Below are 24,763 nucleotides of genomic sequence, written 5' to 3' on the forward strand. Positions count from 1 at the left end.
AAAGCTAGCAAATTCAAGTGTGGACATAAGTGTAATACTGTTATGTTCTGTAATGTCTTCTACATTAAGATCTTCAACTGGAAAGGCCTTAATAAATACAGATTAAAGAATCCACAAGCATATTATGAGATGCAAGATAAATGAAGGTAGACAAAGGTGAAGAAGTTGAATGTGGCGTGAATGGCTAGGTGGTCTAAGCTGCTTTTGGAGATGGGGATGGACTCTAGAAATACACATTTGGTTGACAAAAAGGCTGTCGTATCTGTTTGTGCAACATGGTAATATCATCCTTTTCATCTCTGAGCTTCCATACAGCATATGCAAGTAGTATGCAGCTCTGAAGGTCTGCGTGTCTCTTGGAATGCTCTGTATGTGTTATGATATTGGACTGATGAAGAAGTTCTGCCTTCTACCTCTCTGCCTTCTCTCCCCTCTCCCAAGGAGATGAACGCTTGAAATACACCAGTATTTAGTGCAGGCATCTAGTTATACTCTGGATAAATTGATTCTACAGAGTAATTTAAAGGTCTTCTCTCCCAGTGTGAAGGGAAAGAGAAAAGTTGTGTATCTATTTTATTACAAACCTTCAAGGTGTAGTTCTCCTGTAATTTGCTGTTACTGCAGGAATGTAAATGTGATGCTCCTGTTCTATCGTTAGGCAGCACTGGATTTATTTGTTTAAGTAAGCTGGATTGAATCAAACATGGGTTGTAAAAGAGGCAGGCTGGGACTGATTCTCAGGTTACGGGAGAAAATCTATCTCAGTTGAGGAATGGTCCACCTATAGTCTTTCCACTTTCCTTCTTTGGAAAAAAAATATATATCTTGCTGCTTTGTCACAGTAATGATGGTCCACTGAGATAGATCTCTGTACTGTTAGCAGTCCCATATTCTTGCCAGTCTGTTAGATGTTTGGAGAGGAAAAAGCTGTGGGTATGACTGTTGGATAGTCATGGGGCAGTCTCATCTAGCAACCTACTCTGCTCTAGTTATAAAATAGAGGTAGGGCTAGATTGCTGAAGCTGAGTCAGATCTGTCAAAATGTCCTGAGGAAACGAAGCTAATGTGTCTCTGAAGGCTGCTTTTGCACATAAAATGAGCTGTTTCTGTTTAGTTATTCATTGCTTTAAGTGTTTCAGGGGCTGCATTCATTACTGTAGCTGCCGAATAAATTTCTAATATGCAGGAAAAAAGTTTATACCACTGAGCGAGACTGGACATACAGTGTATAACAAAATTGCAGGCTTAAATGCATTTGAAGTAGTAACCTAGAAATAAAGTTTGGACTAAATCCAATTGCATTACCAATCCGAAGAATATCCTTAAGGCTTTTATGGTAAGATGAAAAGCTGAATAGGAGTGATTTGATAGGCAAAACTGGGGGAACAAAGATATTGGTCCAAACTTGAGAGAATGCAGTGAGATTCCTGGGGTAGCTGTGGATTTGGGATTCAGGAAATACAAGTTCTGTTCTGGCTTTGTTGCTGGCAGAGCTGGATGACTGTGGGCAAACTGCTTCAGCTTTGTGCCCTGTTCCTCACACCTGCAAAAGAGGGACAGTTTTAGCACTGGTTAAGTGCCTTGACAGCTATTTTGAAGTCTCATGCAAGAACTAGGTGGTGCTGAGTGTATAAGGGAGTTTTGGCAAAACTACTTTCCGCTCAGGGGAAAGGTAACGAATGAATGAAGTATGTGTAAAGGTGTTCAGTTCCTGGCCATATGAATATCCTGTAGCCTTCTAGATTTCATCTGAAAGCAGTGTCTTTCTGTGGCTATAGTTTCTTTTCCATTCCACTTGAGCATGAAACTCTAGTTCAGTCTTCATATGCTGTTATCACTGGGAGGCTTGTAATTTCTGTGTGTGTCTGTCACTCCCAGTACCTTGTGAGTTTCTGGATTTTGCTTTGTACATTCATGATAGAAAAATCGTTCTGTGTTTGTAGTGAAGTGCAGGCTTCCAGTCTACACTAGTCCTTAAACTCATCTGCTCCAAACATTAACTACAAGTGTAGGATTGCCATGCTGGGAGGGCAAATTGAATTGTTGTCTTACATAGAGAAGGCAGACCTTTTCAGTTTTTTTTAAGTGAGGAAATGTAAATCTTGAAACTCATTTTATATGGAAACAATTGGAATTAAGGTAGGTGGGTGTAGAGATTATTTTATGATGCTTAACAATCTACTGAGTATCTTGTCTGAATGTAGCTGGTGACTGCTGCATAGCAGGGAGGGAGGAGTGACACCTGTGATATGACAAAGCTTTCTGAAGCAGTATGTAAAGGTGAGTGTAGCAACTGGAGCATCCTTGAAAGTTACGTCTTGGGGATTGGGTGGTTGCTCTGCTTTCCTTCTCAGAGGCTGAGGATTGTCTGCTTGTTTGTGTATCTTCACTGCTAGTAACCTCAGCTGTGGCAGTTGCACACATAGAATGAACCTTGTTTAACAGATGTACTGACTCTGTTTTTTCCCTGTTGCTTGTGGCTTCCATTCTTGAACTTTTCAGTCTATTGTTGGACTACAGGCTGAACCATATTTCTATTTAAGCAGTCCTAAATAGAGGGGCCTTTGCTGTTTGAGAAGTGCAAAATCAAGAGATGGCAAAGAAGATGTTTCTGCTCCGGACTGGAGTGTGCTGCCTTCAGGTGGTGTAGACCACTGAAATTTTCTAATATTCAACACAGCAAGCAGCTCATTTACTTATATTCTGTTTTTGTAATATATCCACTGTAGCTCAGGGCAACCTCAGTTTGACTTCTCTGCTCAAAGATAAATTCCTACTTTTCTACACTAGACAAGCTTGCTCAAGACAACTTAACTTCCTGTGTTCCCAATGAATTAAATTCCAGAAGTGTACTCGGTGTGGGTACCACCAGTTTGCTGAGCCTGTTCAGGTGTCTGCTGCTGTTTTCATATGTCAGAGTATTTTTTTTTTTTTTGATAGCTGGTAATGATACTTCTGTTCCTGCGTGTTTTTAAAGAGCAGGACTTAATCTTTGCTACCAGTTCTGGTCTTTCCTAAAGTTAACAAGCCTTTTCAAGAAATCATTAACGTGTAAGTATTCACTTTAAAACTGTTTCCTGCTCTTTATGCTCCATTATGCACCAGTTCCACATTTAATTAAAACAAGTGGAACTTGCTTATTTAAATATGGCTTCTGGTACTGGAATTTAATTTGATGTTGACTACTGGTAGTATTTCCCATTAGGTCATCTTTTTCATGCAGTCATTCAGTCCTGTTTGGAGTGGGTGGAAAAACATGAAAACAGGCTTAACTGATACTTTATCTGGTGATGAAACAAGATTGGTTCTTATTTAGGCATTACTGCAATGGGACCATATTTTTATTTGCTTGATTTACTTTTTTCTATTTCTATTTGATTCTCTTGTTCTGTTGAGTTAGTCTGGGAAGGAGTGTGTCCTTGCTGAGACCTCAGCTCAGTGAACTTGTGAAAACAGCTGCAGTGAGTGTTCACCTTGAACAGTCGTGAGGGGCTTTTTTCCTTGTCTGTTAGTTTTATCCTTCAGTGCAGCAAAACCTGGGATCTTTTCAGACGTGTATTTTGGTATATGCTTATTTTCTTGTCTCAATCTTGGTAAGAAGGGTTAGATGAAGACAGATACCTGTTCGCTTAGTAGGAGTGACATGTGAATTGAGGACAAAATGAGCTACCATCGAAAGCTGAAACTGTACCAGTGGCACGTTGATGGGTGGAAGAAGATGCATAAAAACAAACAAACAAAAATGTCAAGTAAGTGTGTGCAGAACATCACATCTGTAGCACTTAAGGTGGAATTCACATTTCTCACATTAGCGCTGTCAAGGCAAAGGCAAACCAAGTGTATGAGGTATGTTTTGAAAATCAGGAAGGTTTGAGATGGTGTGAATTTTGTGTTGTCACTTCACAGAAAAGTGTTTTGGTAAACGCACTTTCCAGGTATGCTGTGATCAGCTCTTAGGTGCTTCAGTAGTAGGAAGTTTTTAGAACTTCTGTTCTCATGTGTCTCAAAGTGTTTATGTGGTGAAAGAGTAACTTACAGTGAATAGGGGTGTTTCCTGGAAAACAGGCAACGCTGAGAGGTAAAACTGAAAGAGGGTAGATTTAGATTGGACATCAGGAAGAAATTTTTTTAGAGTGAGGGTGGTGAGACACCGGCGTTGCCCAGAGAAGTTCTGGATGCCCCATCTTTGGAAGTGTTCAAAGCCAGGTTGGATGGGACTTGGAGCAACCTGATCTAGTGAAAGATGTCCCTGCCTGTGGCAGGGGGTTGGACCAGATGATCTTTGAAGGTCCCTTCCAACCCAGACAATTCCATTTGGGTTCTAAATTAAGTGAATTTGCAGGGAACTTGCATTCTCAGAATGTGACTCTCTTAATTGAGAGAAAGGAGGAATGTAAGTGGAAAACAGAGACATCAGATGGCTGTAAAAGTTCAGCAGTTTTAATCACACTATGGGAGAGATCCTGCAGGGAGTGGGAGAAGGCTGTTGGTGGCCTTATGTGTATTTAAACTGCTTGGACTGAGGGTACAATCAGGATTTGAAGCACTGACTCCCATGCCAAGTTCAAGTTTTTAGCCTGCTTGCTGCAGGGCAGGTAGAGTTGTTTGTGGGTGGAATAGTTAAATTAACAGGCTGTGTTTTCTGTTAGTACCATACTGTTTGCTGGGAAAATATTAAATGTGTGCTGAGAGTGGGTACCACATGTGACCCTAGTGTAAGAGGAAAAATTGATGAATCTATAGTAGTCTAACACTGGTCCCATTGTTCTTGTACAAGTGCAGTAGATGTATTCTGGCTGAGTTCAAATGTATGAAATGGCAAGTGGTGTCTGACCTGCTGGCAGATTTTATTTTTCCATTTTAAAACTTTTGTCCAACTTGATTTCTTGCTAGATGTTGTCTGCTTTGTTAAAGTAATTCCATAAGCATTCATATTTCACCAAATTTCTAACCAAAACCATAACTATCAATAAATAGTACCATTTCTCTTCTCAGCTTTAACAGGGAAAAGGTGACAGTTGTATAACTTTCTTTGGAATGTTTTTTTTTTACGTAGAGTCATTAATTGCTGTAGTGTGTTTAAATGCATTAAAATCCAGTTAATTACTATTTATCAAAAGAATACAAATTGCTTTCTGCAATAAAATAACTTGAGTTCTTGTGTCAGTATTGGGAGTAGATCCTGGTATTGCCAACAGAGTTGAATTTGTTTCTGGATAATACAAGATCAGCTGTCTGTACACATCTCTTGGTCAAAGAGCATAAAAAGAAAAAGCTTGAAACTGCACAGATTCTGTTATTTTTGGATTAAATGGGGGGGTGTTCTGATTAATGGCAAAAGCTGTTTTACTTTGTTATGTTGGCAGCATTTTGGGAATGTTTGTCTAGCTGTCCTCATTCATAACTGGGACAAGTCTGAAGTATTAATAATATCCAAGTACTTCAGAGTCAGCTTGTTGCATATTGAAGTATCACTGCACCAAATAGAGCAGCATTTTAATTACTTATGCTGCTCTGGGTTCCAGACATACATTTTAAATGTGCTGGATATTCCACTGTTTTTTCATACATCTTTACTAAAAGAACAGAATAAGTGGGCTATTCTGTTGTTGAAGCTAGCAACTTTAGCTAGCAGTGTCTCTCATTCGAGAAGAGTTGTATTGAAATATTAGCTTTCTTCTAAAGTGCTAGGATTAACTAGAAAAGTTAATGCACATACCTGGCCCTGGCTAGTGCTAAGATTACTGTTAAAGATTTGACTCGTTCGTAGTAGTATGAAGTCTTGTGCTAATTAAGCTGAAGTAGCTAAATGTATTAATAGTTACTAGATTCTTTCCATCTCACTATTCTAAGCTCTCAGAAGTGGTAGGTACTTGCTATCTGAACTTTAGATATAGGAAGATAGTACTTAAATGCAGGTGCTCTTATAAAATTTGGGACATGTTTCATTACTGCATTGTGAGATTATTGTAGCCCTCATTGGTGGTATGAGTGCTGGATCATCTTTTCTCACTTTTTTCCTAGAATGTAAGAGTTGCACAGCATATTTATATTTTCTGCTATGGTTTACATACAAATGTCAGTCTTGCTTCTGTTGTATCTCAAGGAGGGGAAGATGGTCCTTCTATTTCTAGTTTACCACCCTTTTCTTGGTGATGTAGCTTCTAGATTAGTGAATCTGATCTCAAGAGGCAAAAAAAAAAAGATGTAAACCCATATTTTTTTTTTTCCCCTCTGGTTTTCTGTTTAGATGATCTTTAAATAACTTGGGTAACAATCACTAGCAGGAACTACACTCTAAAATCCACATCTGCTCTCAGACTTGACAGAACCTGGGCTATCCCTTTGTTTGCTGAGCTTGGAAGTCAGGCCAGCCTTAGATGCTAGTTGCAGATGGTTTTCTTTTGTGACAGGACTCTCTTTTTTTGGATAGAGTCCATTTCAAAAGGTCATCCATTTGCTGCAACAGTTAAATGTGAATTTAGAATAGGTACATCTTCAATATTCTTGTTTGGCACGTCAGTCTCTGGCCAAAGGAAAAGCTTGCACTGATCAGCCTTGACCACAAGGCTGACTGTAAATAATTTTCAGTTTTCTTATAGTCTTGCCTGTGAAACTTGTAGTTCTAGGGTCTTGTGTGGTGTATAAGCTTCAACTTCATTGGAAACTTGTATGGCTGATAAGTGATTCAGTGATTGAAAAACTGGTGCATTAGTGTACTGCATTTCCTCAGCCATTGTAGGGTTTTCCCTTATTTCTGTGTGAAATATATGGCAAATTACCTTATGTCCCGAATACACAGTCAGCATCTTAAAGGAGGAATAGAGCTGTCTGTTATCAGTTAAGAGCCTTAAATCCTTAACCAGCTCAAATATTATGTGCTTTTAACAAATGTAGTGTCTTTAATGAACGAAGTGGGACATGACATGAGGATAGCTGTGTAACTAGGGGTGTCTAATATTAATGCAATGAATCCATACGGAACAACAGAGCAAGAGATGCCGTGCTTCTCTGAGAGCATGTGGAAGAGCTGTCTTCTGCTTTAACTTCATGTCAATTGATGTGTACTGAAGGAGAAGGTCTAATTGCCCACTATGTCACACTAAGCAATGGCACAATTTGAAGAATCAATTTCTCCTAATGTTTGTTGCTGCTAGGAAGATGCTATCCAACATCTGCATGTAAAGCCTCGTAATGGGTGTTACTGCCATTGCTAAAGAGCGTTGTCTCGTAATGCAATAATGTGATCTGCTTACCGACCTACTCTTCAGGGGCTCTTTTTTCCCTGTCCTTCCTACTTGCATATTCTGGAAATGCTTTTAAAAGTGCCATTTTATTGGTTCCTTTCCCTCTGCCCCATAATCATTGCACCAGAAATAACAAACTAAATTAGTTTGATGTTATAAGCTGTCCTTCAAAATGTAGATCTCTCATCACAGTTGCTTGGATTGTTGATCCATGGGATGTGTATGAAGCAGCAATATTTCATCCCTTCCTCCTTCCACCCATTGTTGTCAGTGTCATCCCTACTCTGCATTTAATTAAATGTGGGGTGACCACTTGTACTTACATCCCATGAGATGAAGACGTGTCACTAGATTTGTTTTAACCAGTGGCCACTGAAAATTGAGTAGAAACTCCTTACCTATATTTGCTTCAAGGAGGGTCTGGTTTGTTCTTGTTGATCTTAAAATAGACCAAGAACCTTAATGTACTTTATCTCCTGGATTGCAGCAGCACTTAAAGGGAATTACTGTAGATATACTTAAAACTTTTTTTTCTGTTAACATTAGTGAAAGTGGTGCTTTTTCTCCCTGCCTCCCTCCCTCCCCAGGGGATGCAGTTGCAACATATCAAATCTAGTTTTACAACAACTTTATCCAAAGAGCTATTATCAGTGGCTCAACATGATCGTGCTTAATGGAAGGGGAGTACCTCCATGCAGCTGACTGTGCTTGTTGTTTGCAGAACTGTTAGAGGTACAAAGCAGAAGCATTTGCCACAGATTTTGGGGTAATGTCATCTATTTGGAAACTGCAGTAAATGGAACCGGAATCTGTTTTCTACTGTAGTAAACTTCTGTTATCAGCTTTTTACTGTCAGTCTACGTAAGAGATCTCAATTGCATAGCAATGATTGAGCACTTACATAGGTGGGAAGCTTTGATATAAAAATCTTAACTTTTGTTTTATCTTAGGAACAGCCACTGTCTATTTCTGGTTTTGTTGTATGAGGCTATATATAGAATCCTGATGTTGGTTATAGCCTTTCACTTGCACTGAAACAAGTAGTTACAGTGAAAACTTAAACTACTGTCTGAATCTGGAATACCTGTGATATATTAGAAATCAATCACTTGAATCAAACTGCTTTTCACTGTTTCTCAGTGTAAAATCAGTAGTAGTTCATGAATGTAATATAGGGAGAAAAAATGTATTTTCTTTTGAAGTTTTTTGTCTTTTTGTGGTTTTCAGAGTGAATGGATGCATCCTCAGTTCTGTGTACTTGGACTACACACTGTGTATTAGCAGGCAAAATGGAAGTTGCAAGATCAGGCCTCTCTTCTCTGAAAATCATAGATGTGCTGATTTGATTATGGTTGATAACTTAAGGTATTTTGGTTTCCTCTAACTGATAATAAGTATATTTCTCATTTAGCTGAATCTTAGGTGGGAGTTACTTCAGAGAATTCATGTGGTCTGGAATCTAGATATACTTGTACACGAAAATGACGTATATAGGAACAAGAGACTCGTTTTTCTTGACAAATAGTTAAATTGGCGTGAGTTATCTCTGAGAAGGCTGTTCCAGGTACCATTACTGGCAGGATGCTTCCAACTTGACCAGTCAGGGCTCTTTCAGAAGAAAAGGAATGTAGATATAAACTTCAGGGAAAACACTGATAGAAGGAACATGGAAATGGTAGTTAAAAAACACCCCAACTTCCTAGCAGCTCCCTATAAGTCACTCTTGGTAGTAATTTTTTTTTCTCATCTGTTGATGACATTGTCCCTTTGGTGTTGCTTGACTGCACCAAGTTACGCCTCTGTGCATTCTCCTTGTTGTCTGGCAGCACAGCTAAGTACTAATTCAGGTTTAAGTGGTGACGTGCCAGATGGACTGTCTTGGTCATCTCTATGCTGTTCCTTCAGGCCTTTCCAGCTTGTCATCTCTCTCTTTGTGCCAGTTGCTTCTGTCAGCAGTTTTGTCTTCTCACTTCTCTGTTTCTGCATCTTTGTATTGTTTTTTTTGTTGTTGTGGTTGTCTCCCTGTCCCCCCATCCCCTTCTGTCATCACTCTTGAGGTCCTCTGCCCTCATCCTGGGCTCTGCTATACCGTGTTCCTCTGGCTGGCTGGTTTTAAGAATGTTGCCCTATTGTCTCAGTGTTACTAGGTGAAAAATGAACATACAGACAGGAAGGGAAGAGCTCACATCAGGTTGCTTCAGTGGCTGCTGACCTTGAAGTTGCTTATGACTTTTAGGCACGTGTAGCCCTGATCTTCTCTTCAGAGTGTTAGCCAGAACCAAGAATGAGGGAATGGGGCTAAGGAAGTTGGCATTTATAGAAGAGAGCTTGTAGGTGGCTGTAAGAAAACTTTGTAGTACTATGCAACTCACTTGTTTCCCTAGCCCGGGAAAGGTGTTGAAAAAGTTTACATGCGGTATAGGGTATGTTCTTTGTCAATTTAAAATGTGCAGTAAAGCATCTGACCAAAATTTGTGCCCCCATGCACTGTTCCCACAGATACCCTTCAGCATCCTGTTCTGGAGTCTGGAGATCAAAGGCAACAGTGGTAGGGATGCAGTTGTCCATTAGCTGGTTTGGAGTAAGGCTTTGGGAGTAAGTCCTCTAAATTTCTAAAAGAGCGGTAACAAAGGTAAGCAAACCTTTACTGCACAGTGTAACGGCTTTGACTAAGCAAGTACAGTTCAGATAATGCCCAGAAGCATAGTAGCAACATCAGTAACCTAACTGGCTGCAAATACTTTTTTTCCAGCCAGTAGGACAGGGTGATGGCAAGATCCTTGTAACAGTGGTCCCTGGATGGCCTATGAAATCTGATTACTCACAAGACACTATTTTAATTAAACCCTCTTTGGAAAGGAGGTGACTAACTGTGGCTGGCAGCCTGTTCTAGTGTTACTGTGTGCAGTGCTTCACAATTCTTCTGTTTGCTGACAGTGCCTTCTGCAGTAATGGTATCTTAAGTGCATGCTCACAGTGCATCAGCAAGAGCTGGTATGATATAAACTCAAATGCTACCTGAATCTAAAGTGTGACTGTCTCTCTGGAAATGGTCCACTTCATTATTAGCTTGCTGCTGATGTGCCTTAGCTAGTTCTGTAGTTAAAATAAGGTATTGCATATGGCAGAGGAATAATTTTTCCCACTGCACCTTGAAGTTAATGCAGGTGTGTCATGGTTTAACCCCAGCCAGCAACTAAGCACCACACAGCTGCTCGCTCACTCCCCCACAGTGGGATGGGGGAGAGAATCAGAAGAGTAAAAGTGAGAAAACTTGTGAGTTGAGATAAAAACAGTTTAATAGGGAAAGCAAAAGCTGCACATGCAAGCAAAGCAAAACAAGGAATGCATTCACTCCTTCCCATCAGCAGGCAGGTGTTCAGCCATCTCCAGGAAAGCTGGGCTCCATCATGTGTAACAGTTACTTGGGAAGACAAACACCATTGCTCTGAACGTCCCCCCCTTCCTCCTTCTTCCCCCAGCTTTCTATGCTGAGCATGACGCCATATGGTATGGAATAGCCCTTTGGTCAGTTGGGGTCAGCTGTCCCAGCTGTGTCCCCTGCCACCTCCTTGTGCACCCCCAGCCTCCTCGCTGGGGGGGGGTGTGAGGAGCAGAAAAGGCCTTGACTCTGTGTAAGCACTGCTCAGCAGAAACTAACACATCCCTGTGTTATCAACACTGTTTTCAGCACAAATCCAAAACATAGCCTCATACTAGCTACTGTGAAGAAAAATAACTCTACCCCAGCCAAAACTAGCACAAAGGTGCCTGGTCTGCACTAGATTTTACTACAGGGTTGCCAGCAAACACAAGATACTTACTGCTTATGTGAGGTATTTTGACTCTGAGGACACATCCAAGGCTTTCTGCAGCTCCAGATTGATATACTACTGCAAAACTCCCTGGTTGTTAGACGTGCACATCCTTGGTTCTGCAGGATTCATACGCAGTGCTACTAATGTCCCTGGAGCAAATTGATAGTGTCACGGTAACTTAGTGTTCAGTTAACTAAGATCAGTGTATGAGATGGCAAACTCAGTATGTCCTTGCAACCGCCTGCTGGAGAGGGGGTATAAATTATTCTAAAAATGATCTCTTTGAATTTTCTTTTCAATGTCCTTTATGTTGGTACAGTCTGGAGTAAGCTGCTTCTGGTGAATGAGGTAGACAGCAACAACAGAATACTGTTGTGGGCCTGCAGCTAACTGGTGCTGTGTTGGGAAAAAAAAAAAAAAACAAACTTCCTTTTCAGTTGAGTTGCCAAAGCGAGGAGGTTACTTCCTCTCATCAGAAGTTTTAAAATCCTGTAGAAAAGGAGCACTTGCTTTTCAGTCTGAGATAGTAACTAGAAGAAAGAAGAACTCGAAGAAATTAAAGGAAGTGTGTAGAGGCCTTGTCCCTAGTTCAGCTCTGCTGTAATAGTGGTAGATGATGGGCAGCCATAGTACATACTTGCAGGCGGTGTGTCACAGTCTCTGGTGACATACAGAGGACTGGTGAGGTATGTGGAGGCTGTATGATTTCACATGTGGCCTGGCTTTTTCAATAATAACAAATCAAGCTGACGTCTTAATTGCTACTCTCATACACAGAAACTAGCAATGTAGCAGCTTGTCTGACAGTGTGATCTGGGTCTGAAGGGTGCAGCCTATTTCATGTGCTGTAGTCTGCAGTCTAGTCTCCTCCTCTGCAGCACTGGGACCGGTAAAGCCCATTCAGCTCTAGTAAGTTGACGTGCAACTGTACCAGGTGGTTTTGTGGCTTTTCCCTTGACAGCCTTCCTGAGATGGCAGGCTCGGCACTGTTTCACCTCCTTTTTCTTATGCCTTTGAAGCGTCAATGTTTTGTTTGCTTCTGAGAAGCAGTTGCCAGCTAGTGCCAAAACCAATTCTCTGTCTTAGTGGAGTAGTTTGGGATGTAATACCTATGTTGAGAGAGATGGTGAGATGTGCTGAGAAGAACCTGACAAACATCGAGCAGAATGACACACGGCTTTTATATACAGGGAACACCTGGAGTTGCCCAGCATGACTCACTTCCCCATAGCCTCACATCTGCTCACTGTGTTTCATGAAGTCTGGTTGCACCCAGGTAATCATCTTCGTACAGCTTTGGTTATAGCCATGTGTTGAATTCCTGTTAGCCAGTAGGGTTTGGTTCGCCTGTTGATTCCAACATAATGTTGAAAAGGACCTTTGCACAGCAAAAGGTACTTTCCTAAAGTACTTGAAACTGGCTCTTCCTGACCCCAGTCATGCCAGCAGCTGCCAGGAGGAATAGCTAAGCTGTCTGTGCAGTCCTCACCTTATGACGCCCTTCCTTTAAGTTAACATTTTCTGTTGGGATCTGCAATGGAAACAGTGAGGCTAAGGGTTAGACCTCGATTGAGGAATGATGAGCGTGAATGTTAGATCTGCTCCAGGTTGTGCTTTGAGCGCTGTCTGCTGCTGGTGGGGGTGTACCAGGTAACTTCATGTTTTGAAGAAAGGCTGTTGGGTATTTCAGGCTATGAGCTGGAGGACTTCAGAAACAAAGGGCAACTCTGATTCCTTGTCATGCATAATGTCAAAGGAGGACTTACAGATTCAGTTATCTGAAGAATTATGCTGTGGTGACTCGAGATAGATCTTGTGATGTACTTCTAATCTAGCAAAAGAACCAGTTATGTTACTGAACACACCATAAGCATCTTGGAGCAGGGTTTTAGCTGACAACTAATCAGACAGCTAATTTTATCTTAAACAACATTTTCTGAGGCCAGGCCTGCTCTGTGTTAAAAGCTGGCTAGGCACTTCTGTGTTTAACATCTTGGCTGTGTAGGATTTGCATCGAAATTTTAAAAGTTGTTAGTAAAATTCTGTAGGCAGTGGATGAGGACTCTTGTTAGCATTGTTTTCTTGTGTGTATCCAAAAAGATCTTCCTAATGGTACCATTTATTGTATAACGGTATTGTTATGCGTGCATTACCCAGTGTGTCTAGGCAAGTGCCACGCTGGCTAACTGACTGCATACCCAATTGATAGTATCCCTTTTTAGAGCAGCAGGGATTAAACTGAAGAGGATCAGTGTGGTATTTCCAGTAGGAAGGGCTATTCTTAATCCCAAGGGAGGCAGGATGGTCTCCATGGGGCTGGGACAGCGGCCTCTGAGTGCTGTGATCTGGAACTCTGCCTTCCTGATCAACCTGGCTGCTTCTTGGCTGTCTCTTTTTCTTTCTCCTTCATTTTGCCATTTAGGTTGTCAGACCCTGGCCTGTTATTTCTCTGCTCAGTCAATTCTCAAGGCTATAAAATAAGTTTGCTTATCTATCTTGGGAACAGGATAAACAGCAAGTGTCTGCGATGTGTTCCATAATCTAGAGATAAGATGCTGTAGAACTGCATAGACTTAATGCTGTCCTACATGTATAAAGTTGTTAAAGCTGTTTTAAAATGTTTTTCAGGTTCTAAATGGCTTCTAAGAAGTTGGGATCAGACTCTCATGGTAAGTTAAATTTTGCACCCTTGTCTTTTCAACAGAATGAATCCTACTATTGCTGCTGACTAATGTCCCAGCCTAGACAGTCTACAGAGACTAATCTGTCTAGCCTCTGAGTAGTTTTTTTGTTAGGAATGGAGCGCCTTGTCTTCTTTCTTGCATAGGTGCTTGCTGATGCTGTGCCTGTTCTCTGGTTAAACTGAAATTCAACCTGTGACTGTTACCTACTCCTTCACAGCGGAATAATGCCTTCCCCTTCCCCCACTTGCCCCTTCAAAATCAAAGCGGAACTGCAGTTGTGATACTGATCTGATGTTTGCTGAAGTGGACACTAGATCTGTAGCTTCTTTCTGTGGAAGTCACATGAGAAGTTGGATTGAAAGTGAAGCTTTTAATATATCATTGAGCTATGCTTGCTTTTTGCTCAGCCGTGAGTTTTTTTTTTCCTAAATTGAACTAATCTGGTTCAGCAGGCAAGTGAAGAAGAGAATATCTTCTTCTACATTTGAGATGGGTAGTGTCATGCAGATGATTGGTGTCATAAAAATTATTTGCCTGTAAATGTGCTTATCTTTTTGAAAATGGCCTGTAATTTGAGAATATTAATATTTCTATGGAACATTAAAGCTCAGTTTGTTGTACGTAATGTAGCTTCTTCAAATCAGTAATCATTCAAGGCAGTACTGGGAGGTTCATGTGAAATTTCTATGATGATTTTTCATGCTATTGAAACTTCTGCTTTTAGAAACTCAGCCTTGATCTTCCTGGATAATCTTTCAGATAAGAGGGTCCTGGGGAATTCAATTTTTCCTTGAGCTTTTTATTCAGTCTTGCAAGTGTAAAGTTGAAGTACAGAATAATAAATGCTCACTTAAATACATGGTTAAGGATTAATAAAAATGGCCTATCAAAATTTAATTTTTAGATGGTCTCCTTTGTGGCCCAGTGATCCTGCTGCAAGACAATTTATTTATTAGATAGCTGCCAGCTCTTCAGCAGTTGCTGTTGTGTCTGTGAACCGTCTCTGTGAACACTCCAAACTGCTTGTCTTTTCAGTCTGTCTTTATTTCTCTCTTCCCCTTCCTAAACCAGACTAGCAAAGACACTGCTTGGAGCTAGAACTCAACGTGTCTTAAATATTTCTTAAAACGGTATGGTGTGGTGGACCATGCTCCTGGCTTCAAAATCAAAATCAAATCAAAACAAATGGTGCTGTAAGCTGGCTGGTTAACTTGCCTACCCTTTTGTGTACCCTCTGTTTCTAATGACACCAGCGACACTGTCGCAGTACTGTTTCTGAGTGCTGGAGCAATTTCCTTGGCTTATTATGTCTTAAGAAGTCAGCGGGGCAATTGTTGCAGTCTTCTCCAGGGTTGTTAAGAATTAATCCCACTAAGTGAATTTTGGCTTACTGTAAAGCATCTAGCCCAACAGCTACCTTCAGCTCAATATCTCTGGCAGGCTGATGAAATAGGTTGACATAGTTGATGCATCTCTTGTACTTACTGTTGAGCTGCTTATTAGAGGTTGGAGGACTGTTGTTGAATCACAGAATGGTTGAGGTTGAAAGGGACCTCTGGAGATCATCATGTCCAAACCCCCTGCTCAAGGACAGCCACCTAGAGCAGGTTGCTCAGGACCACATTCAGATGGAGATAAAGATGGGAACATAAGGTATGGGTGAAGAGAAAGGAATCCTTTTCCTTGAAGGGTATTCCTAGCATACACCTATAACTATGCCTAAGCATGTAACTTCAAATGCTCTCACATCATTTGAATAATTGGAAGTTCAAGCTTAAGTTCTAGTCATTAGTGGCATCTAGAAATGCAGCTCTTGCACAAAAAGCATGGGTTATACCAAGTACAGTATGTTAATATTCCTGTTGTATTGTCATTGTCACTACGCAACTTGGAAGCTTTTAACTCCAATTTCTGAAAATTACGTAAGTGTGGTTTGTGTGACCACAAAAACTAAGTTCCACTTGGTGTCAAAACTGTTCCCCATTCATAATTGGTAACTGTTTTTATCTGAAATGTTTCCATTTTGCTACCAAACTGGAGGACAATTCTATGAGTTGGCCAGTGATTTCTGCCTTACACTAAAGCAGAGAGAAATCTTACTCTTGTAGTAGTTCCTTGGGCCAGAAATATCATATAGTGCGCAGTGTCAGAGATCAGACTAAGAGGTACAGTTTTGCCAGGGCTATTCTCAGAAATTCCTCAATATGCTTTTAACTCCTAAAAGGATGAAGTGGCTAACAGCAATATTAAATAAGAGTTCAAAAAAACCTTTAATGGCTTGAATGCGTGACTATTGAAACATTGGTTTGCATGCTACTTTCTATATCTAGGTTTTGCTTACTGCTTTAGGATTTGCCCTTTAAAACAATTTGCACCCTTACCCATCAGTGTGTTCAGGCAGAAGGTTCATCCATTTACAGAAAGAAAAGAGTTCTTGGCTTTCTGGATCTGGATAAAGATTTTAACTTTACTTGACTAGTACTGTTCTGATTGGGCTGGAATAAAGTGAATACTATGTGAATCAGCGTTTTGTCTCAGAAAGACTTTTTACCATCAAATGTCCTAAAACACTTGGTGTGTTTCCTAACGTGTGCTTGCAGGTTTTGTAGCAGAGTTGTATTCAAGATGAGGTTATAGTGGTGGTCGTTACTAAAAAAAAAAAAAATCAGTATACGGGGAAGAAACTAGAAGGTTTTTATTCCTTAATCTAGCTGCTAGGTTAAACTGGCAGCTGTCAGTGCAGCCTGTCTAGTCTAGGTGTGTTTCAGGGTTTTTTTTTTTTACTGCACCAAAACAAAGAGTGTTGGTATATAAATACCACAGTGTGTGCTTGTACCCTCTGTGGTTAGTATCTATTTCGGGCAAAGTCGGCAGCTGTGCAAGGGGAGGTGTCTACCACTTACTGTGTCAACAGGTCTAGTACGACAAGTATTTGCACACTGAGCAATTTGAGCTGTGAGATCGGTGCAGAGAGGTAATCCTGCTTCGCTTGGATCATCCTGCTTAGAGCAGGACTTGTGCCAGTGGGACTAAGCAGGATGTAGTAGCAGCAGTCACACCAGCCTCTGAGCAGTTGGGAGATCTGGTTGTCTCCAACCTGACCGTGATTTACCACTCATGGTGCAAAGGCTGCCATAGGTGCTATTTCTGCATAAGCAAACAGTTTGGCATGTCTAGGTTCTCAAATTGCCAGGTCAAATACAATTTGGATGCCATGCTGTGAATAGTGGTGTTGATGGCCAGCGAGGTGCCATCTGTGTAATGCTTGAATGTGTGCTTCTCAGTAAGAATCAGTGAAAATACTATTATATTCTGCCTGCAGCATTTTTTCGTCCTGGTGTGCCGGTGGCATGTAGGTTATTCAGCCTGATCAGTTTCAAAGTTAGAGGAAATACCACCTGTGTCCTAACAGGACTCTGGGACCAGCTAGTGTGGTGCATAGTATGAGAGCTCAAGTGATGGCAGCACATAAACATTTAATTCCAAATTAACAGGATGTTCCTGTTTTTGAAAGCTGCTCCTCCTTTTGGAGCCTGTGGCTGCCTTGTTGTAGATGAGTCAGCAGTGAAAGAACACAAACAGTACTTAAACTGTCATCTGAGTATGAAAATGGGTCAGATAAAAATGGCAAGTCACAGCTCACTGAGCAAAAGGTTAGTCACTGAACACCATCTTAGATGTTGCTACTAATGTCTTTTTGGATCTGCAACACTCAAAGCGAAGTTACAAATGAGTGCTAGAGGAACACTTCAGATTGTTATACACACCCAGAAACCTTGCCTGTAATTCCAAAAGCTTAGACTAGTGATCCAAGAGACCCCTTTCAGTTAATCGAGAAACGGAGTGCAATTTATATTGTCGGTTTTCTAATACTTCTTCACAGCAGCTCAGGGAAAACAAACCTGGCTTCTTGGAGGTGGTTGAGCTCTAAGTGATTCTGCCTCAAGAGTTTGCAGGATGCCTCAAGAGGTTCATCCTAAAACACTTTTTAAATACTATGTGTAAGTGATAGATATAAAGGACAGATGGAGGACCATGAAATAAGTCAGAGGCCTCTCACTGGAGTGATCACAAATCAGACAGCTGATGAAGTTAGATTGTCTTGTTTCAAAAATCAGAATTGTTATGCTAAATAGTCTTGAGCTATTTCACTGTGTTTTGGTTCAAGTGGAGTGTCTAGACTTCGGGCTGCTTTGCCCCTGTGACCACTTCTGTCCAAATGTTACTTCCTGTGTGTTGCCAAAACCTGATTTTTAGCTTGTCTTAGCTGCTCTAAAGCTGGGTCATTTTAAAGCCTGTTTTGAATATGACAAAAAATGATGGATCTTTTTATAGAGACATAACAGAATACAGCGTTCAGGAGAGCTTCAGCTTCCAGTTGTGTAGGCATAGTCTTGTCACAAGAGAAGCTAAGATGTTGGGTATATTGACTTCAAAATCTGTTCAGTTGTTGGATTGTTATGTTGTGGGTTTGTGGGGTTTTTTTTTTAATAGTTATGGGCTAGGACTATAAAAACAAAGACAAAAACCAAAAAAACCCCACAAAGCCAAAACTGAGGCAATGAAGTCCAAACAGGTTCAATGTGCTCCTGGTCAAGCAACTTCCTTTGTATTGAGTCACCTGATGTAGTTGGGGCAGCAGATATAAAATAGCTCCCAAATGCAGAAATGTGAGTCTTAATTGAATGCATTAAGCTCGTAAGGGTTTTTTTGATACAATTTCTGCTCTTGATCTTAGGGCCTTTCAGTTATCTTGATGATGTCCCGTTTAAGATAGGAGACAAATTCAAAACCCCAGCGAAGGTTGGATTACCCATTGGTTTCTGCCTGCCTGATTCTTCTCAGCTTGTCAGAGAAGCCCAGGTAAGTGATGCATTTTGCCTTTCTGCTCTCTTCCCCCTCACCTCTGGCCCCCAACATATGGTGCCGTAAATTGCAAGTAGTCAGAGGTTGCGCATGTGTTCAAATGTTAGTCTAGTCCGTCCTGTAGTGTCATTTGGTATGCTAGGCAGTAGTTGCAGATCATCTGTTAGAATGTATAGAAAGAGAAAAATATAAGTAGAAACTTTTTGCACAGCTTATCACTTTAAAAAGCCTAATAGCATTTATTTTAGTGTATCTACTTCAAAAGAGCACAGTGCTTTTGTGTAATAGTTACAGATCTAAATGTTACCCTGACTAAATTTGAGTAGCATTTTTAAGAGGAAAAATGGTAAAAACTGATACACCCATGTCTGGCATACTTGCAGAATCTTGTTTGAGGGTAACAAGTGTTTCTATGACCATATTTTATGGGTTCTCATGATAGTGGGATGAAGAAATAAATTTGCAGTTCTTGTTTTCTGTGCAGTTCTGAGTGGGAATTCTTTTCCAGCTGTGGGGTAAACAGATTACAGGTTGGTATGCATGGCTTCCCGGTCTTTGAGGAGCATGTCTCTGTTACCATAAACTCTTGGTAGCATAAAATCAATTGCTGTAGCATAACTGTTGCAAATTGAATCTCCAAATGCAGGTTGTGATACAGGAAATCTAATTCAGCTATGTTTTCTCATTTGGATCCATGATTTTCCTTGGACAGTCCAAATTGATGATTTTTTTTCACGTCAGCTGTGACAGATTGCTGTAGATGGTTTGGTCCCTTTTTTGGTCCCTTTTTTGGTCCCTTTTTTGGTCCCTTTTTTGGTCCCTTTTTTGGTCCCTTTTTTTGCCCCCCTGCCCTGTGTATTTCCCTGTTACCCTACATCATGGCTTTTTCATTCTAACCATTAAATGATTACCTGATTGTCCTAACGCACATATCTCCACCCAGCTGAGCTGGTGTGGGAGAGAGAAAGGAGACTCTAATGTCCTCTTGCTGGCTTCATTGTGCTATGTCTCCATTGTCCTGCCAAGCTGAGGCTCAAGTACAGTATGCCCAATTGGACTGCGACGCCATGCATAATGTGATGTGACAATGTATAGAATCATAGAATCATTAAGGTTGGAAAAGACCTCTAGGATCATCTAGTCCAACTGTCAACCCAACACCTCCATGCCTACTAAACCATGTCCCGAAGTGCCACATCTACATGTTTTTTGAACTCCTCCAGGGATGGTGACTCCACCACCTCTCTGGGCAGCCTGTTCCAATGCTTGACAACCCTTTCAGTAAAGACATTTTTCCTCATATCCCATCTAAACCTCTCCTGACACAACTTGAGGCCACTTCCTTTCGTCCCATCACTAGTTACTTGGGAGAAGAGACCAACACCCACCTCTCTACAACCTCCTTTCAGGTAGCTGTAGAGAGTGATAAGGTCTTCCCTCACCCTCCTTTTCTCCAGGCTCCCAGTTCCCTCAGCTGCTTCTCATAAGACTTGTTCTCCAGACCCTTCACCAGCTTCGTTGCCCTTCTCTGGACACGCTCCAGCCCCTCAATGTCTCTCTTGTAGTGAGGGGCCCAAAACTGAATACAGTATTCAGGGTGCGGCCTCACCAGTGCCGAGTACAGGGGCACGATCACTTCCCTAGTCCTGCTGGCTACGCTATTCCTGATACAGGCCAGGATGCTCTTGGCCTTCTTGGCCACCTGGGCACACTGCTGGCTCATGTTCAGCCAGCTGTCAACCAACACCCCCAGGTCCTTTTCCACTGGGCAGCTTTCCAGCTACTCTTCCCCAAGCCTGTAGCTTTGCATGGGGTTGTTGTGGCCCAAGTGCAGGACCTGGCACTTGGCCTTGTTGAACCTCCCACAATTGGCCTTGGCCCATCGATCCAGCCTGTCCAGGTCCCTCTGCAGAGCCTTCCTCCCCTCAAGCAGATCAACACTCCCCCACAACTTGGTGTTGTCTGCAAACTTACTGGGGGTGCACTCGGTCCCCTCGTCCAGATCATTGACAGAGACATTAAACAGGACTGGCCCCAGTACTGAGCCCTGGGGAACACCACTTGTGACTGACCGCCAACTGGATTTAACTCAGTTTGCCACCACTCTTTGGGCCTGGCCATCCAGACAGTTTTTTACCCAGCGAAGAGTACACCTGCCTAAGCCATGAGCAGCCAGTTTCTCCAGGAGAATGCTGTGGGAGACAGTGTCAAAGGCTTTACTAAAGTCTAGGTAGACAACACCTACAGCCTTTACCTCATCCAGTAAACGGGTCACCTTGTCATAGAAGGAGATCAGGTTGGTCAAGCAGGACCTGCCTTTCATGAACCCATACTGGCTGTGCCTGATCCCCTGGTTGGCCTGCACATGCCTGTTGAGCGCACTCAAGATGAACCGCTCCATAATTTTCCCCGGTACCGAAGTCAGGCTGACAGGCCTGTAGTTCCCAGATCCTCCTTCCAGCCCTTCTTGTAGATGGGTGTCACACTGGCAAGCCTCCAGTCGTCTGGGACCTCCCCTGTTAACCAGGACTTCTGATAAATGATGGAGAGTGGCTTGGCAAGCTCCTCTGCCAGCTCCCTCAGTACTCTCGGGTGGATCCTGTCTGGCCCCATAGACTTGTGAGTGTCCAGGTTGCGTAGCAGGTCGTTAACTGCTTCCTCCTGGACTATGGGGGGTTTATTCTGCTCTCATAGTAGACTATGCATCTCGCAGTGCAATTTGACTTTTTTACAGCTGTAGTGAGAGCTGTTAAAAAAAAAAGTGCAGGGAAGCAAAATTGACCAAAGCCATATATTTTTATATAACCCCCCCCCTTTTTTTAATATAAAACAAAAATATGGCTTTGGTCAATTTTGGCCATATATGACCATGTACATATACACACACATACAAAACTACGATGGCTCTGCTCAGATAGCAAAGAATGTGTAATGAGTAGTGCCCAGCACGTCTGCCAGTGAGTCGTTCTTCAAAGTCACCTTACTGATAAATTGTACATCACACCTCTTGGAGTCTTAGACCTGAGGGAAGGGAAACCTGTTAATACAGTTGAGAGAACAGCTCTCCAGGATCTCACTGGAGCCTGCTATAGGATGGGATGTGACGCAACACATAGCAAGTCCCAGAAAAGCCCAGTAGAGGCCTAAGAAGCCTTGCTGGCTTGTTGCCCTTTAGAGCTAGGAATTTGTATGACCTAGCAGTCCCATGGCAAGAGCACTCCTGTTTGGTTATGTGTCATTATCCTGGCACAGATATGACTTCTTATGACTTCTTGTGAGTCACAGGTAGGTTACACCCTGGACTTAGCTTGTAGGCTGTGTTCTCTGAACATTTTGTGGTTATTTAAAGAGCATTTGAGGCTGTTCATTCTTCATAAGATATTAAAGCTTTAAGTAGATTTAGTCTGTTCAAAATTTTGTCCTCTCAACCCAGCCACTATGGTGGCCAGTAAACTGGTAGTGAGTAGCTTACAAATGCCTTCCTGTGCTAACCTGGCCCTGAAGGAGCTTTTGTTAAATGAGAAAAGCTTGTGGGATCCTGTCATGCCAGTAACTGCAGCAAAATCTGCTACTGCAGGTGTTCATCATCAGTGTAGCCAGTATATCCCCTTCGGCTAGTGAGCCATTGGCACTGGCTTAAGAATATCAATACTTCTTAAACTAGTGGGTGTAAAACTCTAATATCCAGTCCCTTAGGAATCTTTTAGGGGGAACTGAGTAATATCGTATTGGTCTTTGGATGCAAAAATACTCTGCCATAGTCTTGAATTACTTGTGGAACTTGTGGACAGGGGGTAGTTCAGTGGTGCCAAATCTGGGTATGATTGTCTGTTAGTAATGCATTAGACTTCCCCTTGCTACATCTGTTGTCTTGGGGGGGAGAGGGTGGGAGGGCTGTGACACTGTTCTTGGGATGATCAGTAGCTCTAAAGCAAAAATAAATGTAGGAAGGAGGCAAAATACAATATTCTAATCCAGACTATAGACGGGTTTTGCTGCTAGAGGCAAAATGAACTACTGGTGTCTTCTAGATTTGCCAGTCTATAGGTTACAAGAGATGCTGGGGAAAAAATGATGCCTGTCCATGGTAATTCATGTAGCTCTTATTCTGTGTTACTTATGTTGCTATTAGAAGTAGTGGCTATGATCCTTACCATTTATCTTTTTTTTTTTCTCTTCTCCTTTCCCCTCCACCCCTCATCAGTATGATTTCTCACTGGAAAAGAAAACAATCGAGTGGGCTGAAGATATAAAAAAAATTCAAGCTGCCCAGAGAGAAGCTGAACGCAAGGCAGAAGAAGCGCTAGCGAACTCAACAGCAGCTCCAGAGGACGGCAACAAAATGGGGTTCTCGGAGGGACATTGCCCTGAGGCCATGCCTCCTCCTATTAATCCCATCCTCGCTAGCCTGCAGCACAATAATATTCTTACACCCACGCCAGCCAACAGCAGCGCTGTGAAGCAAAAGGTTCTCAGTCCACCTTGTCCAAAAGCAGACTTCAACCCAGCTGATTTTGAATGTGAAGAAGACCCATTTGACAAACTGGAATTAAAAACTATCGATGATAAGGAGGAATTAAAAAATATTCTTGAAATTCATGTTGGTACTACTGGGCCAATTGTTGCCCAGCTGTTAGATAATACCTTGCCCAAAGGAGGGTCTGAGTCCATGTTGCAAGATGAGGAAGTTCTGGCATCCATAGAAAGGGCCACGTTGGACTTCAAGCCCCTTCACAAACCCAATGGCTTTATCACTTTACCACAGTTGGGAAACTGTGAAAAGATGTCCTTGTCTTCCAAAGTGTCCCTGTCCCCTATCACTTCAGTGAGCAATATCAAATCCCTGTCCTTTCCTAAACTTGACTCCGATGAGAGTGATCAAAAATCATCAAAGCTCACGAGCACTTTCCACAGCACCTCCTGTCTCCGCAATGGCACTTTGCTCAGCTCTTTGCAGACCTGCGCTCAGAGTAAAGGTAGTGAACTGAATGGACACCACATGGTTGGTCTTTCCACTCTAAATGAGGACAGTGGCATGGAGACATCAACATTATCCTCTTCATCCAGGCTGCCTTCCCTGGCTGTGTCGACAGTTTGTACAGAAGAACAATCATCTCAAAGCACAGCGACTACGGTAAACATGCAGTGGATTAGAACTGGGGTTGCTGGGGAGATGTGGAGGTGCGGAGGCAAATGTTGCTTCTAAAATGCCCTGTGGCTTTGGTTTTAGTTTCATTTAATGGGAGTGATGTGTAGATCCTCTTGATTTATGTGCCAAACTAATCATCCAACAGGTCTTCATGCTGGCAGTTCTGAACCTCAGATTATTACTCTGCAGGTTTCCCCAAAATATGATATTTTTAGACCAATTCTGGTGATTTTTCTTTCAGCTTTTCAGCTCTTGGTGTTGGTAGTGGCACACTTCTGAGCTAAGCGCATAAGGTATCTTCTTTGTACGGTCCTGCATTCTGTCTTATCCAACTGAGATATATCAGATTCTGAAGTGCTGTTAGGTTTTGAGTTAAATCTCTTCTAGATTTGTTCCTCGACTTGCTTGCTTATTTGCTGGAAATAATGGGAAATGCAGGCTTTCCAGGGAATAGAAGCAATAATAGATTAAAAAACACAGATGTGCTGTGTCATTCAGGAAAGAAAAAAGTGCTTGCAGTTGACCTGCAGTGAAATAAATGTTTGGGGTTTTTTTTGTTTTTGTTTGGGTTTTTTTTTAATTTCTTCCTGAGATCCTTTTAAAATCTAATCTTCAAAAGGAAGAAAATGCTGGTGGTCTGAAATCTGGTATTTACCCTCCTCCTTGTGAAGGAGGGTGGAAGGATTGCTTGGTGGATACGAAAAACAGGCTTGAAGATCATCTCAGATTGCTGACATTACAGTTGATTGCCACACAGCTCTGAGATGGGAGATAGATGCTAATTTCCTCAGACTTGTAGCAAGTTCTGTAATTACTTTGAGGATGCTTAACTTCACGCCAGCTGTTGTCTTTGTCTCTTTGTGAATAAGAGCAGAGATTTGAGTAAGTTTGTGGGCTTTTTTTTCCACAGAACCTAAGATCTGGACACCAATACTCACGAAGCCTCATGAAAGCTGTACAGTCAAATTCTCTAGCTGGCTCTAAAATACTTTGGTTTTT

At 41.8% G+C, this 24,763-nt stretch overlaps 1 protein-coding gene across 3 annotated transcripts in view; it reads left to right on the top strand.

Moving 5' to 3' along the window:
• UBAP1 (ubiquitin associated protein 1) overlaps window positions 1–24,763 on the top strand; it is a 38,029-nt gene that overhangs the window by 5,921 nt on the left and 7,345 nt on the right. For all 3 annotated transcript variants that reach the window (XM_072861017.1, XM_072861019.1, XM_072861018.1), the window contains exons 2-4: window positions 13,694–13,734; window positions 18,488–18,612; window positions 22,820–23,749. In XM_072861017.1, the coding sequence (XP_072717118.1) occupies window positions 13,701–13,734; window positions 18,488–18,612; window positions 22,820–23,749 (1,089 nt within the window). In that variant the 5' untranslated portion in view covers window positions 13,694–13,700. The remainder of the gene's footprint in view (window positions 1–13,693; window positions 13,735–18,487; window positions 18,613–22,819; window positions 23,750–24,763) is intronic.

The sequence above is a fragment of the Ciconia boyciana genome, chromosome 4, assembly GCF_034638445.1.
Source record: "Ciconia boyciana chromosome 4, ASM3463844v1, whole genome shotgun sequence".
Taxonomy (NCBI): domain Eukaryota; kingdom Metazoa; phylum Chordata; class Aves; order Ciconiiformes; family Ciconiidae; genus Ciconia; species Ciconia boyciana.